This window comes from Lithobates pipiens, unplaced genomic scaffold (assembly GCF_037356315.1).
Source record: "Lithobates pipiens isolate NorthernLeopardFrog02 unplaced genomic scaffold, aLitPip1_a1.2 Scaffold_19, whole genome shotgun sequence".
Classification (NCBI taxonomy): domain Eukaryota; kingdom Metazoa; phylum Chordata; class Amphibia; order Anura; family Ranidae; genus Lithobates; species Lithobates pipiens.
Window position 1 is genome coordinate 698,496 of NW_027507764.1, and position 17,182 is coordinate 715,677.

General features: G+C 54.4%; 1 protein-coding gene across 1 annotated transcript; it reads left to right on the forward strand.

Annotated features, from left to right (window-relative positions):
- Window positions 1-49: 49 nt before the first annotated feature.
- On the forward strand, window positions 50-16,389 carry SLC33A2 (solute carrier family 33 member 2). Its single transcript, XM_077490463.1, is given in 6 exon segments — window positions 50-1,446; window positions 1,448-1,541; window positions 1,790-1,937; window positions 7,991-8,097; window positions 11,257-11,366; window positions 16,048-16,389. Coding segments are annotated over 6 exon segments (1,272 nt in total). The 5' UTR covers window positions 50-810; the 3' UTR covers window positions 16,225-16,389.
- Window positions 16,390-17,182: the final 793 nt, after the last annotated feature.

Sequence of the window (17,182 nt, forward strand, 5' to 3'; positions counted from 1 at the left end):
CATAAAGAGGACCTGTCACCATCTATTACTGTCATTTATTTCTTTTTCAGAGCCAACAGATTCTACAAGAAGGGGAGTGAAGAGTAACCCCGTACAACCCCCGCCCCTCCCTACATCCATACCCCTCCCCCTCTACATCCATACCCCTCCCCCCTCATACCCCTCTACCCCATAATCCTTCATACCCCTCCCCCTCTACATCCATACCCCTCCCCCCTCATACCCCTCTACCCCATAATCCTTCATACCCCTCCCCCTCTACATCCATACCCCTCCCCCCTCATACCCCTCTACCCCATAATCCTTCATACCCCTCTCCCTCTACATCCATACCCCTCCCCCTCTACATCCATACCCCTCCCCCCTCATACCCCTCTACCCCATAATCCTTCATACCCCTCTACCCCATAATCCTCCACACACCTCCCCCATTCCTACATCTACCCCACTTCCCATAAACCTTTTTACTTAACTGTAACCCCCCCCCCCCCCCATACCCCATCCATCTCTCTCATCCCCCTGTATACTCCATCCCCCACCTTCTATTCCAATTCCCATAATCCTCTGTCCCTTTCACACCAACTCACTATTCACCCATCCCCCCCCCTCCAGACTCCACCCTTCATTACTACCCAGAGTCCTCCATGACTTTCGGCCATCTTGTACATCTCTTTCCCCATCCTGCCACCCATATGCCATCTTTTACCTCCTCTGCCATAACCGTCTATCCTCCCCGTTCCTTCTCCACCCTCCTACCCTGCAGCACATGAAGCCACCCTTCCCCCACCCTCTAGAATAGAGTTCTCCGCCATGCTTCACAGTGTGGATTCTCCTGGTGCTGGTCGCCTTCTATCCCCCCTGTCCAGTCCGTACATCCCTCTGGGGGTCCTCTACTTGGTCCAGGGTTTCCCGTATGGCCTCCAGTCTGGCCTCCTTCCAGTCCTCCTTCGCACCCAGGGTCTCTCCCTCTCCCACATTGGCCTCACCAGAGTCTTGTACCTGCCATGGCTGCTGAAGGTCATGTGGTCTCCACTGGTGGGTGGATTGTGGAGCCGCCGGACGTGGCTTCTGCTCTGTACAGGAGGACTGTGTGCCTGTTGTCTCCTGTGCTCACTGCTGCCCCCTGGAACCGCGTTCACCTCTCTGGCCTGGCTCCTCCTGCTCATGCACATTCTGTCCTCCATGCAGGACGTGGCTTTGGACGCAGTGACTGTGGCGGTCCTCACGCGGGAGCAGGTGGGGGTGGGCAACTCTCTCCAGGTGGTGGCCTACAAGCTGGGCTCAGTGCTGGCCGGAGGGGGCGCTCTCACCTTGCTGGATATCTTGGGATGGAGGACGGTCTTTCTGCTTCTTTCCGTTGGATATCTTCTGGCAACGTTGTGTGCTTGGTGGGCGAGAGCCCTCAAAGGGGAGGAGCCAGCATCTCCAGGAAACTCCAAGGAGACAAAAAAGAAAGTTGAGTCTGGGCGGCCTGGTGTCAAGTGTGGTCCGAGTGCCAGGGACCGCCTGGACCATCGTCTATGTTCTGATCTACAAGCTGGGTGAGTGAGGTGAGGCCCGGTGTTGTCTGCCTGTCCTGAGGTCCTCTTTCCAGTGTCCCCCCTGTGTGTCCCCCCCTGTGTGTCCCCCCCTGTGTGTCCCCCCCTGTGTGTCCCCCCCTGTGTGTCCCCCCCTGTGTGTCCCCCCCTGTGTGTCCCCCCTGTGTGTCCCCTTTGTGTCTCCCGGTGTCCTCTGCCTGTCCTGGTGACCTCTGCCTGTTCTCCATCTCTAACACAGTGACCCTCCACAGGTGAGCAGGGCTCTCTCTCTATGGTTCCCCTCCTACTCCTGGATTCCGGTGTCTCTCCCGCTGACCTCGGGATCTGGAATGGGATCCTGGCACTGATGGCGTCCATTGTAGGCTCGACTCTCGGAGGAATGGTGCTTGGCAAGGGCAGGTAAGGCCCATAACTGATCTCCTCCACCCCCCATAACTGATCTCCTCCATCCCCCATAACTGATCTCCTCCGTCCCCCATAACTGATCTCCTCCACCCCCCATAACTGATCTCCTCCATCCCCCATAACTGATCTCCTCCGTCCCCCATAACTGATCTCCTCCATCCCCCATAACTGATCTCCTCCGTCCCCCATAACTGATCTCCTCCATCCCCATAACTGATCTCCTCCATCCCCCATAACTGATCTCCTCCACCCCCCATAACTGATCTCCTCCATCCCCCATAACTGATCTCCTCCGTCCCCCATAACTGATCTCCTCCATCCCCCATAACTGATCTCCTCCGTCCCCCATAACTGATCTCCTCCATCCCCATAACTGATCTCCTCCATCCCCCATAACTGATCTCCTCCGTCCCCCATAACTGATCTCCTCCATCCCCATAACTGATCTCCTCCACCCCCCATAACTGATCTCCTCCACCCCCCATAACTGATCTCCTCCATCCCCCATAACTGATCTCCTCCACCCCCCATAACTGATCTCCTCCGTCCCCCATAACTGATCTCCTCCATCCCCATAACTGATCTCCTCCACCCCCCATAACTGATCTCCTCCACCCCCCATAACTGATCTCCTCCATCCCCCATAACTGATCTCCTCCGTCCCCCATAACTGATCTCCTCCATCTCCCATAACTGATCTGCTCCATCCCCCATAACTGAGCTCCTCCACCCCCCATAACTGATCTCCTCCGTCCCCCATAACTGATCTCCTCCACCCCCCATAACTGATCTCCTCCACCCCCCATAACTGATCTCCTCCATCCCCCATAACTGACCTCCTCCACCCCCCATAACTGACCTCCTCCACCCCCCATAACTGATCTCCTCCACCCCCCATAACTGATCTCCTCCGTCCCCCATAACTGATCTCCTCCATCCCCCATAACTGATCTCCTCCACCCCCCATAACTGATCTCCTCCGTCCCCCATAACTGATCTCCTCCATCCCCATAACTGATCTCCTCCACCCCCCATAACTGATCTCCTCCACCCCCCATAACTGATCTCCTCCATCCCCCATAACTGATCTCCTCCGTCCCCCATAACTGATCTCCTCCATCTCCCATAACTGATCTGCTCCATCCCCCATAACTGAGCTCCTCCACCCCCCATAACTGATCTCCTCCGTCCCCCATAACTGATCTCCTCCACCCCCCATAACTGATCTCCTCCACCCCCCATAACTGATCTCCTCCATCCCCCATAACTGACCTCCTCCACCCCCCATAACTGACCTCCTCCACCCCCCATAACTGATCTCCTCCACCCCCCATAACTGATCTCCTCCACCCCCCATAACTGATCTGCTCCATCCCCCATAACTGATCTGCTCCATCCCCCATAACTGATCTCCTCCACCCCCCATAACTGATCTCCTCCACCCCCCATAACTGATCTCCTCCATCCCCCATAACTGACCTCCTCCACCCCCCATAACTGAGCTCCTCCATCCCCCATAACTGATCTGCTCCATCCCCCATAACTGAGCTCCTCCACCCCCCATAACTGATCTCCTCCACCCCCCATAACTGATCTCCTCCACCCCCCATAACTGATCTCCTCCATCCCCCATAACTGACCTCCTCCACCCCCCATAACTGACCTCCTCCACCCCCCATAACTGATCTCCTCCACCCCCCATAACTGATCTCCTCCACCCCCCATAACTGATCTCCTCCACCCCCCATAACTGATCTCCTCCATCCCCCATAACTGAGCTGCTGCATCCCCCATAACTGATCTCCTCCATCCCCCATAACTGAGCTCCTCCATCCCCCCCATAACTGAGGTCTTCCTGACCCCTTTTTAGCTTTGTTGCTCTTTTCTGGACTCCCTCCAGTTGGATATATCTGAAAGGGCCCCTAAAGGCCTGCCAAACCGCAGACAGCAAGATGGGCCCGATATTACTGTTATGCAGAATAGGTTCTTCTGTGCTTCCTCCCCCCTACATATAAAGCATAATCTGATGCGTGGCTTAGATAATCTGCTCAGCACCCATCTGTGGCCCTCAGATTACCATCTAGATCAGTGATTCTCAACCAGGGTCCCTCCAGAGGTTGTAGGGGTCCCTCCAGAGGTTGTAGGGGTCCCTCCAGAGGTTGTAGGGGTTCCTTCAGCATTGGGAAATTTCCTCTCTCCCTCTCAGATAAGTTCCCACCGACACCATTGATCTTTTTAGCTCTCTGTAAGGGGGGTAATTCTTCCCACCGACCATCACACTAATGTATCATGAGCTGTAGATCTCTCATTTTTAGCAGAGGGTCCCCCGAGACCGGAGAACTATTTGAGGGGTTCCTCTGTGTTGAAAAGGTTGATCTAGATGGTTGTAGGTCTTCTGTCTGAGCCCACCTGCTGAATACAGTGCCTTGAAAAAGTATTCATACCCCTTGACATTCCCCACATTTTGTTACGACCAAAACCATAAATGTATTTTATTGGGATTTTATGTGATGGACCAACACAAAGTGTCACATAATTGTGAAGTGGGAGGAAAATGATAAATGATACAAATATGTGAAAAGTGTGGGGGAGGGGCATTTGTATGGCGCCCCCCGGAGTCAATACTTTGTAGAACCCCCTTTCTCTACAAGTCTTTTTGGGGGTGTCTCTACCAGCTTTGCACATCTAGAGAGGACATTTCTGCCCATTCTTCTTCTTTGTAAAATATCTCAAGCTCTGTCAGATTGGATGGAGAGCGTCTGTGATCAGCAATTTTCAGGTCTGGCCACAGATTCTCAATGGGATTTAGGTCTGGACTGTGACTGGGCCATTCTAACACATGAATATGCTTTGATGTAAACCATTCCATTGTAGCTCTGGCTGGATGTTTCGGGTCGTTGTCCTGCTGGAAGGGGAACCTCCGCCCCGGTCTCAAGTCTTCTGCCGACTCTAACAGGTTTTCTTCTAAGATTGTCCTGTATTTGTCTCCATCCATCTTCCCATCAACTCTGACCAGCTTCCCTGTCCCTGCTGAAGAAAACCATCCCCACCACATGATGCTGCCACCACCATGTCTCACGGTGGGGATGGTGTGTTCGGGGGATGGGCGGTGTTAGTTTTCCCCACACATAGCGTTTTGCTTTTAGGCCATAAAGTAGAATTTTGGTCTCCTCTGACCAGATCACCTTCTTCCACATGTTTGCTGCCCCCTCCCCCACATGGCTTCTCACAAACTACAAACAGGACTTCTTATGACTTTCTTTCTCCAATGTCTTTCTTCTTGTCACTCTTCCATAAAGGGCAGATTTGTGGAGAGACGACTAATAGTTGTCCTGTGGACAGATTCTCCCCCCTGAGCTGTGGATCTCTGCAGCTCCTCCAGAGTTACCATGGACCTCTTGGCTCTTCTCTGATGAATGCTCTCCTTGCCCGGCCCGGTCAGTTTTAGGTGGACGGCCATGTCTTGGTAGGTTTGCGGTTGTGCCATACTCTTTCCATTTTCCGATGATGGATTGAACAGAGCTCTGTGAGATGGTCAAAGCTTGGGAGATTTTATTATAACCGAACCCTGCTTTATACTTCTCCACAACTTTATCCCTGACCTGTCTGGTGTGTTCCTTGGCCTTCATGATGCTGTTTGTTCACTAAGGTTCTCTAACAAACCTCTGAGGGCTTCACAGAACAGCTGTATTTATACTGAGATTAAATGACACACAGGTGGGCTCTATTTACTAATTAGGTGACTTCTGAAGACAATTTGTTCCCCTAGATTTTAGTTAGGGGTATCAGAGTAAAGGGGGCTGAATACAAATGCCCCTCCCCTCCCCCACACTTTCCACAGATTTATTTGTATCATTTATCATTTTCCTTCCACTTCACAATTATGTGACACTTTGTGTTGGTCCATCACATAAAATCCCAATAAAATACATTTATGGTTTTTGGGTGTAACAAAATGTGGGGAATTTCGAGGGGTGTGAATACTTTTTCCAGGCGCTGTATGTGGTTCAGTCAGGCTCTGCGGTCTCCTCGGATGGTCAGACACGCTGCTCTTCTATTCCCATTCATCCCGGAGGTGTGACAGGCGCAATGTATGTTCATCCCGGAGGTGTGACGGGTACAATGTATGTTCATCCCGGAGGTGTGACGGGTACAATGTATGTTCATCCCGGAGGTGTGACAGGGGTAATGTATGTTCATCCCGGAGGTGTGACAGGGGTAATGTATGTTCATCCCGGAGGTGTGACAGGGGTAATGTATGTTCATCCCGGAGGTGTGACGGGCACAATGTATGTTCATCCCGGAGGTGTGACGGGTACAATGTATGTTCATCCCGGAGGTGTGACAGGGGTAATGTATGTTCATCCCGGAGGTGTGACAGGGGTAATGTATGTTCATCCCGGAGGTGTGACAGGGGTAATGTATGTTCATCCCGGAGGTGTGACGGGCGCAATGTATGTTCATCCCGGAGGTGTGACGGGTACAATGTATGTTCATCCCGGAGGTGTGACAGGGGTAATGTATGTTCATCCCGGAGGTGTGACAGGGGTAATGTATGTTCATCCCGGAGGTGTGACAGGGGTAATGTATGTTCATCCCGGAGGTGTGACGGGTACAATGTATGATCATCCCGGAGGTGTGACGGGCGCAATGTATGTTCATCCCGGAGGTGTGACGGGTACAATGTATGTTCATCCCGGAGGTGTGACAGGGGTAATGTATGTTCATCCCGGAGGTGTGACAGGGGTAATGTATGTTCATCCCGGAGGTGTGACAGGGGTAATGTATGTTCATCCCGGAGGTGTGACGGGTACAATGTATGATCATCCCGGAGGTGTGACGGGCGCAATGTATGTTCATCCCGGAGGTGTGACGGGTACAATGTATGTTCATCCCGGAGGTGTGACGGGCGCAATGTATGTTCATCCCGGAGGTGTGACGGGTACAATGTATGTTCATCCCGGAGGTGTGACGGGCGCAATGTATGTTCATCCCGGAGGTGTGACAGGGGTAATGTATGTTCATCCCGGAGGTGTGACAGGGGTAATGTATGTTCATCCCGGAGGTGTGACGGGCACAATGTATGTTCATCGACGGGCACAATGTATGTTCATCCCGGAGGTGTGACGGGCGCAATGTATGTTCATCCCGGAGGTGTGACAGGCGCAATGTATGTTCTTCCCGAGGTGTGACAGGGGTAATGTATGTTCATCCCGGAGGTGTGAGGGCGGGGGAGAGGGGTCAATGTATGTTCATCCCGGAGGTGTGACGGGTACAATGTATGTTCATCCCGGAGGTGTGACAGGGGTAATGTATGTTCATCCCGGAGGTGTGACAGGGGTGACAGGAATGTATGTTCATCCCGGAGGTGTGACAGGGGTAATGTATGTTCATCCCGGAGGTGTGACGGGCACAATGTATGTTCATCCCGGAGGTGTGACGGGCACAATGTATGTTCATCCCGGAGGTGTGACGGGCGCAATGTATGTTCATCCCGGAGGTGTGACGAGCACAATGTATGTTCATCCCGGAGGTGTGACGGGCACAATGTATGTTCATCCCGGAGGTGTGACGGGCGCAATGTATGTTCATCCCGGAGGTGTGACGAGCACAATGTATGTTCATCCCGGAGGTGTGACTAGCACAATGTATGTTCATCCCGGAGGTGTGACGGGCACAATGTATGTTCATCCCGGAGGTGTGACGGGCGCAATGTATGATCATCACGGAGGTGTGACGGGTACAATGTATGTTTATCCCGGAGGTGTGACGGGTGCAATGTATGTTTATCCCGGAGGTGTGACGGGCGCAATGTATGTTCATCCCGGAGGTGTGACGGGTACAATGTATGTTCATCCCGGAGGTGTGACGGGTACAATGTATGTTCACCCCGGAGGTGTGACGGGGGCAATGTATGTTCACCCCGGAGGTGTGACGGGTACAATGTATGTTCACCCCGGAGGTGTGACGGGTACAATGTATGTTCACCCCGGAGGTGTGACGGGCCCGTAGTCTATCATGTCCTCGTCTTCTACCTTCTCCTGCAGGTCCATCAAGTCGCTGCTGGGGACTGTTCTGAGTTTGCGCCTCTCCTGCCTCGTCCTCCAGACGTTACTCCTCTCCGCTCTCGGTAAAGACTCGAGCCTTGTGAAAGGTAAGATGGAATGGGCCGCCCTGGTGCCGATCTTAGATTTTTATGGGGGAGAGTTACTGAATCTGGCACGGCTCTGCATGGGAGCCAATCAGCTTCTAACTTCAGCTTGTCCAATTAAGCTTTGACAATAAAACCTGGATTCTCTGCTCCAATTTTAGTAAATCTCCCTCCATATGAGGGGATTTGCACTAAATTCAAGGCCATGGTTATTATTTTCACCAATGTGTGCCGTTGGAATTGAGATGATATCACCCGTGTGTGCTGGTGGAACCGAGATGATAACAGCAATGTGTTCTGGTGGAGATGAGGTGACATTTCCCATGTGCTCTAGTCCGGTTAAGGTAATATTTGCCATGGTTGCTGGTGGAGCTGGGATGATTTCACCCATGTGTGCTGGTAGAGCTGAGGTTATATTAGCCATGTGCGCTGGTGGAACCGAGATGATAACAGCAATGTGTTCTGGTGGAGATGAGGTGACATTGTGCTCTAGTTGAGTTAAAGCGGTTGTATAGTCTTTTATTTTTATTTTTTTTACTTTTACCTACAGGTGAGCCTATAATAAGGCCTTCCTGTAGGTAAAAAAAAAAAAGCCGCTGACTGCAGCAGCGCATAAGTACAGGGGACACCGGGCCGCGGGAGTGATGATATCGCAGCTCCGGGCCACTCACAGCGCCGGAACCGCGATACCCGGAAGACACACCGAGGGAACATGTCAGCTCCCTCGGCGTGGATCAGGTGAGATTTTGAGGCCTCTTTCTAAGGTAAGTATTTCATAATGAGCTAGTATGTGGTGCATAGTAGCTCATTATGCCTTTTCCCTTGCAGGTCTTAAAAAAATAAAAATAAAAATAAAATAAAATGTCAGCAGGTTTACTCCTGCTTTAAGGTGATATTTGCCATGGTTGCTGGTGGAGCTGAGATGATTTCACCCATGTGTGCTGGTAGAGCTGAGGTTATATGAGCCATGTGCGCTGGTGGAACTGAGGCGATAGTATCAATGTGTTTTGTGGAGATGAGGTGATATTTCCTATGTGTGCTGGTAGAGCTGAGGTGATATTACTCATGTGGGCTGATGGAGCTTAGGTGATATCACCCTTGTATGCTGGTGGAGCTGAGGTCAAATCACCCATGTGTGCTGGTGGAGCTAAAGCCTCTAATGCCGCGTACACACGAGCGGATTGTTTGGGGTACTTAGTCCGTCATACAATCCGACGGACAATCCGGCGTACTTTCCACTGAATGGACTTGACCACACACGGATGCACAAACAGTCCTTCGAAAGCTTGCGTGATGACGTGTACAGCACGTATGACGGGACTAGAAATAGGAAGTCCAATACACAGCAATGCAACCTTCCGCCGTGTAAATCCTTTCTGAGCATGCGCCATTCTTAGTCCGTCCAACTAGCCTACTGATGAGCGGACTGTCCGCTGAAACCAAAGTACGACGGACAGAATTTTGGAAAAACTAAAAATCTTAGTACTCCGGACTGCACGCTGAAAAAGTCCGCTGAAGCCCACACACGAGCGGACTGTCCGCTGAAATGTGTTTCAACGGACTAAGTACGCCATACAATCCGCTCGTGTGTACGCGGCATAAGTCACGTGTCTGCTGGATCATCTTTAGAAGATTTGATTCCTGCTGATGACAGTGAAATCCAGGGCTGGCATTAGGAACTGTGGGGCCTCTACAGCCTACCTGACAGGCCCCCAGGGATTGGAAGGGGTGCCCACACCTATAAATAAAAGTGTAAATACTTCATTGCTGATTTGGGGGGAGCTGCCAGACTATGGTAAGCATTTTTTGTGGGGCTTCCATTATTTAGTGCAAGGCTTAGATTATATTGTATTCAGGCAGTGCTGGTTTACTACACAATGATCACTGTCCCCTCCTCTGATGATCACTGTCCTCTCCTCCTCTGATGATCGCTGTCCTCTCCTCCTCTGATGATCGCTGTCCTCTCCTCCTCTGATGATCGCTGTCCTCTCCTCCTCTGATGATCGCTGTCCCCTCCTCCTCTGATGATCACTGTCCTCTCCTCCTCTGATGATCGCTGTCCTCTCCTCCTCTGATGATCGCTGTCCTCTCCTCCTCTGATGATGATGATCACTGTCCTCTCCTCCTCTGATCGCTGTCCCCTCCTCCTCTGATGATCGCTGTCCTCTCCTCCTCTGATGATCGCTGTCCTCTCCTCCTCTGATGATCACTGTCCTCTCCTCCTCTGATGATCACTGTCCTCTCCTCCTCTGATGATCACTGTCCTCTCCTCCTCTGATGATCACTGTCCCCTCCTCCTCTGATGATCACTGTCCCCTCCTCCTCTGATGATCACTGTCCCCTCCTCCTCAGATGTTCACTGTCCCCTCCTCCTCTGATCACTGTCCCCTCCTCCTCCTCTGATCACTGTCCCCTCCTCCTCTGATGATCACTGTCCTCTCCTCCTCTGATGATCACTGTCCCCTCCTCCTCTGATCGCTGTCCCCTCCTCCTCTGATGATCGCTGTCCTCTCCTCCTCTGATGATCGCTGTCCTCTCCTCCTCTGATGATCGCTGTCCTCTCCTCCTCTGATGATCGCTGTCCTCTCCTCCTCTGATGATCGCTGTCCTCTCCTCCTCTGATGATCGCTGTCCTCTCCTCCTCTGATGATCGCTGTCCCCTCCTCCTCTGATGATGATGATCACTGTCCCCTCCTCCTCTGATGATCACTGTCCTCTCCTCTGATGATCACTGTCCCTGATGATCACTGTCCCCTCCTCCTCTGATGATCACTGTCCTCTCCTCCTCTGATGATCACTGTCCCCTCCTCTGATGATCACTGTCCTCTCCTCTGATGATCACTGTCCCCTCCTCCTCTGATGATCACTGTCCCCTCCTCCTCTGATGATCGCTGTCCCCTCCTCTGATGATCACTGTCCCCTCCTCTGATGATGATGATCACTGTCCTCTCCTCTGATGATCACTGTCCCCTCCTCCTCTGATGATCACTGTCCTCTCCTCTGATGATCACTGTCCCTGATGATCACTGTCCCCTCCTCCTCTGATGATCACTGTCCCCTCCTCTGATGATCACTGTCCCCTCCTCTGATGATCACTGTCCCCTCCTCCTCTGATGATGATCACTGTCCCCTTGGTAATGATTTGCTGTGTCTTGTCCTCAGCGTGTCTTCTGCTCAGTGTTGTGGTTCAGCATTTCCTGGCCGGAGTTGTCACCACCGTCACCTTCTCCCTGATGATGCTCTGCACCCGCCAGGCCCGGCCCAGCATTCAGGTAAGACCGTCTACCCTCCCCCATCCTGACTCGCTGCCCTCCATGCATTTCATCCACTCAGCACATCCGCTCACCCCCAATATCCAGGTCAGTGTTGTAAGTCCAGCTGTGGTGTCACCCAAATCCCTGGTCCTCCTCTCCTCTCCACACATAAAAGTGTAACCACAGAACGGCACACCGCTTTCCTACAAACACTCCTCTCCTCTCCTGCCCATCCCCCCCAATGTCTCTAACTCTATAAAATAAGTCCCACCAGGGGGTGAGATGCATCCGAGGAAAGGACCTGGAGGAGATGGAGGATAGGGACAGGAGAAGAAAAAGACAGCCAAGAGAAGAGGGACGGCAGGAGAGAGATGAGATGGAAAGCATGAGAGGGACAGGAGGAGAGGAGATGGATGGGAGGGGAGAGGAATGAGTGGGACTGGAAGAGATGGGTGGCAGGAGATGGACTGGAAGGGAGTAGAGAAACGAGCGTAGATGGAGAGGGAAGGAGGAGATGGATGGGGAGAGGGTTGGCAGAGGAGGAATGGGAGGAGATGGAGGAAAAGAGAGGTATAGGAAGAGAAGAGAGGGACGAGAGGAAATGGGTGGGGGAGAGGGTCAGCAGAGGAGAGACAGTAGGGGATGGAGGAGAAGAGAGGGAGGGAAGGAAATGGAGAAGAGAGGGAGGGAAGGAAATGGAGGAGAAGAGAGGGACGGGAGGAGATGGAGGAGAAGAGAGGGACGGGCGGAGATGGAGGAGAAGAGAGGGATGGGTGGAGATGGAGGAGAAGAGAGGGACGGGAGGAGATGGAGGAGAAGAGAGGGATGGGAGGAGAAGAGAGGGACGGGAGGGGATGGAGTAGAAGAGAGGGACGGGAGGAGATGGAGGAGAAGAGAGGGACGGGAGGGGATGGAGGAGAAGAGAGGGACGGGAGGAGATGGAGGAGAAGAGAGGGACGGGAGGAGATGGAGGAGAAGAGAGGGACGGGAGGGGATGGAGGAGAAGAGAGGGACGGGAGGGGATGGAGGAGAAGAGAGGGACGGGAGGGGATGGAGGAGAAGAGAGGGACGGGAGGGGATGGAGGAGAAGAGAGGGACGGGAGGAGATGGAGGAGAAGAGAGGGACGGGAGGGGATGGAGGAGAAGAGAGGGACGGGAGGAGAAGAGAGGGACGGGAGGGGATGGAGGAGAAGAGAGGGACGGGAGGGGATGGAGGAGAAGAGAGGGACGGGAGGGGATGGAGGAGAAGAGAGGGACGGGAGGGGATGGAGGAGAAGAGAGGGACGGGAGGGGATGGAGAAGAGAGAAACGGGAGGGGATGGAGGAGAAGAGAGGGACGGGAGGGGATGGAGGAGAAGAGAGGGACGGGAGGAGATGGAGGAGAAGAGAGGGACGGGGGGGAGATGGAGGAGAAGAGAGGAACCGGAGGAGAAGAGAGGGACGGGAAGAGATGGAGGAGAAGAGAGGAACCGGAGGAGAAGAGAGGGACGGGAGGGGATGGAGGAGAAGAGAGGGACGGGAGGGGATGGAGGAGAAGAGAGGGACGGGAGGGGATGGAGGAGAAGAGAGGGACGGGAGGGGATGGAGGAGAAGAGAGGGACGGGAGGGGATGGAGGAGAAGAGAGGGATGGGAGGAGATGGAGGAGAAGAGAGGGACGGGGGGGAGATGGAGGAGAAGAGAGGAACCGGAGGAGATGGACGGGAAGAGATGGAGGAGAAGAGATGGATGGGGGGAAATGTATGGAGGAGAAGAGATGGAGGAGAAGAGAGGGACAGGAGGAGATGGAGGAGAAGAGAGGGACGGGAGGAGAAGAGAGGGACGGGAGGAGAAGAGAGGGACGGGAGGAGATGGAGGAGAAGAGAGGGACGGGACGGGATGGAGGAGAAGAGAGGGACGGGAGGGGATGGAGGAGAAGAGAGGGACGGGGGGAGATGGAGGAGAAGAGAGGGACGGGAGGAGATGGAGGAGAAGAGAGGGACAGGGGGAGATGGAGGAGAAGAGAGAAACCGGAGGAGAAGAGAGGGACGGGAAGAGATGGAGGAGAAGAGAGGAACCGGAGGAGAAGAGGGGGACGGGAGGGGATGGAGGAGAAGAGAGGGACGGGAGGGGATGGAGGAGAAGAGAGGGACAGGAGGGGATGGAGGAGAAGAGAGGTACGGGAGGAGATGGAGGAGAAGAGAGGGACGGGAGGAGAAGAGAGGGACGGGAGGAGATGGAGGAGAAGAGAGGGACGGGAGGAGAAGAGAGGGACGGGAGGAGATGGAGGAGAAGAGAGGGACGGGAGGAGAAGAGAGGGACGGGAGGAGAAGAGAGGGACGGGAGGAGATGGAGGAGAAGAGAGGGACGGGAGGGGATGGAGGAGAAGAGAGGGACGGGAGGGGATGGAGGAGAAGAGAGGGACGGGAGGGGATGGAGGAGAAGAGAGGGACGGGAGGGGATGGAGGAGAAGAGAGGGACGGAGGGGATGGAGGAGAAGAGAGGTACGGGAGGAGAAGAGAGGGACGGGAGGAGAAGAGAGGGAAGGGAGGAGATGGAGGAGAAGAGAGGGACGGGAGGAGATGGAGGAGAAGAGAGGGACGGGAGGAGATGGAGGAGAAGAGAGGGACGGGAGGAGATGAAGAGAGGGACGGGAGGAGATGGAGGAGAAGAGAGGGACGGGAGGAGAAGAGAGGGACGGGAGGGGATGGAGGAGAAGAGAGGGACGGGGGGAGATGGAGGAGAAGAGAGAAACCGGAGGAGAAGAGAGGGACGGGAAGAGATGGAGGAGAAGAGAGGAACCGGAGGAGAAGAGGGGGACGGGAGGGGATGGAGGAGAAGAGAGGGACGGGAGGGGATGGAGGAGAAGAGAGGGACGGGAGGGGATGGAGGAGAAGAGAGGGACGGGAGGGGATGGAGGAGAAGAGAGGTACGGGAGGAGATGGAGGAGAAGAGAGGGACGGGAGGAGAAGAGAGGGACGGGAGGAGATGGAGGAGAAGAGAGGGACGGGAGGAGAAGAGAGGGACGGGAGGAGATGGAGGAGAAGAGAGGGACGGGAGGAGAAGAGAGGGACGGGAGGAGATGGAGGAGAAGAGAGGGACGGGAGGGGATGGAGGAGAAGAGAGGGACGGGAGGGGATGGAGGAGAAGAGAGGGACGGGAGGGGATGGAGGAGAAGAGAGGGACGGGAGGGGATGGAGGAGAAGAGAGGGACGGAGGGGATGGAGGAGAAGAGAGGTACGGGAGGAGAAGAGAGGGACGGGAGGAGATGGAGGAGAAGAGAGGGACGGGAGGAGATGGAGGAGAAGAGAGGGACGGGAGGAGATGAAGAGAGGGACGGGAGGAGATGGAGGAGAAGAGAGGGACGGGAGGAGAAGAGAGGGACGGGAGGGGATGGAGGAGAAGAGAGGGACAGGGGGAGATGGAGGAGAAGAGAGAAACCGGAGGAGAAGAGAGGGACGGGAAGAGATGGAGGAGAAGAGAGGAACCGGAGGAGAAGAGGGGGACGGGAGGGGATGGAGGAGAAGAGAGGGACGGGAGGGGATGGAGGAGAAGAGAGGGACGGGAGGGGATGGAGGAGAAGAGAGGGACGGGAGGGGATGGAGGAGAAGAGAGGGACGGGAGGGGATGGAGGAGAAGAGAGGTACGGGAGGAGATGGAGGAGAAGAGAGGGACGGGAGGAGAAGAGAGGGACGGGAGGAGATGGAGGAGAAGAGAGGGACGGGAGGTGAAGAGAGGGAAGGGAGGAGATGGAGGAGAAGAGAGGGACGGGAGGAGATGGAGGAGAAGAGAGGGACGGGAGGAGATGGAGGAGAGGAGATGGATGGGAAGGGGGATAAATTGGAGGAGAGGAACGGGAGAAGAGTCCCTGCCACTTCTTGCAATGAAGTTTTGTAAGTATGATGAAGGGCGCGGTGGGATTTCGCGGTGGGAGGGCGCGGTGGGAGGGCGTGGTGGGATTTCGCGGTGGGAGGGCGCGGTGGGAGGGCGCGGTGAGAGGGTGCGGTGGGAGGGTGCGGTGGGAGGGCGCGGTGGGAGGGCGTGGTGGGATTTCGCGGTGGGAGGGCGCGGTGGGATTTCGCGGTGGGAGGGCGCGGTGGGAGGGCGCGGTGGGAGGGCGCGGTGGGAGGGCGCGGTGGGAGGGTGCGGTGGGAGGGCGTGGTGGGAGGGTGCGTGGGAGGGTGCGGTGGGAGGGCGCGGTGGGAGGGTGCGGTGGGAGGGCGCGGTGGAAGGGCGTGGTGGGAGGGACTGTTTGTAGGATACGGGACAGAGGTCCCTGGAGGTTTCTATATACTCCTCACGGTGGTCTCACATGAAATCCTCTCTGTGGGCAGAACGTCCCCCAATCCAAGTCCTCCTGCGTGGTTTTTATCTTCAGCTTATGTAGAAAGTTGTAGTCCCTAATCGCACCGCCCGGGTCCCTCGCCAGCGCCATTTCCAGGTGTGGGGGTCGCCCATCCGGTGCTGTAAGTACACCCGGTCCAGCTGGTTCCCAACAGTCCCCTCACAGTGACATCACACTCTCTTCTGCAGCCTGAGGGGACTTCTCTGCTGGACGGCCAAAAGGAAATTTCTGCGTCACACAGGCAGTGACCTGGACACCCAAAGACCCCCACCGGAGGGCATTGGAGCATTTCGATAGATGGGGTGGGGGGTAGTATTTACCTGGCGATGGACTTTTAAGGTGACGGTGACATATTTCAGGCTCTCTTCTCTCTGCAGGCCAGTCATTACAGCCTCCTGTCCTCCCTGGAGGTCCTGGGGAAGGTCTCCTTCAGCGCAGTGTCGGGGCTCCTGGTTGACTCTCTCGGAGTTTCCGTGTCGTTCTCGGTGTTCATCGTTCTGTCCTGCCTGCCCCTCCTGCACCTCCTGAACCTTCCACCAACTTTACCCCAATGACCGCAGAGCTGACACTCTGCTCCATGAACTCCGAATTGGCGGATTCTCTGCTGCTGTGGATCCCGGAGGTCCTTTCTATTGATCTGGTTCGGGACATGAAAATGATGCAACGATTGTTTTTCTAGGGAGGCGTAACGCGCCCCCCCCCCCCCCCACCGCAATAAAATCCTGATTTGTGATAATGTGTTATCTGTGTGTTCACTTCAGTCATGCGATTGTGGGACTGTGGGACTGTGGCTACCTTCGTTCTTCATTGTCCCATTGTATGTAGGAACATAGACACCTTCTTCTCCCAAGGTGGACTATGGAGTGTGGGCTACCGGCAGTGGGAATAGGGACTATAGCTATGTGCCTTTCCAACAATCCCACTGTGCGTAGGAGGGTAGTATTCTTCTCCTGCTCACTGCCGAGAAGGACTGGGGAACTAGGGACTATTGATTGTGGGACTATGGACTACAGACTATGGTCTATGGGACTGTGAGACTATGGCGAAATTCCTATATACAGTGGAACCATGGAGAACAAACCACCTTCTCTTACTCACTCCTGAGATGGACTGAGGGCTGGGGAACTGAGGACTATTGATTGTGGGATTATGAACTACAGACTATGGTCCAAGGCCGTGGTTCTCAACCCCGTCCTCAAGTACCCCCAACAGGCCATGTTTGCAGGTTTTCCTTTTATCTTGCACAGGTGCTTTAAATCAGAGTCAATGGTTTGGTATTTCGGACAGATATTTTATCTAAGAGAAATTCCCAAAACATGGCCTGTTGGGAGTCTTGAGGACTGGGATGAGAACCTCTGGTCTATGGGACTGTGGCTATGTTCATTCTCCATTGTCCCACCTTCTCTTGCTCACTCCTGAGATGGACTATGGGACTGTGGACTAGGAACAATGGTACTGTCAACAAGGGACTATGGGATTATAGGGCTGTGAACTGGGAAAAATGATTACGGG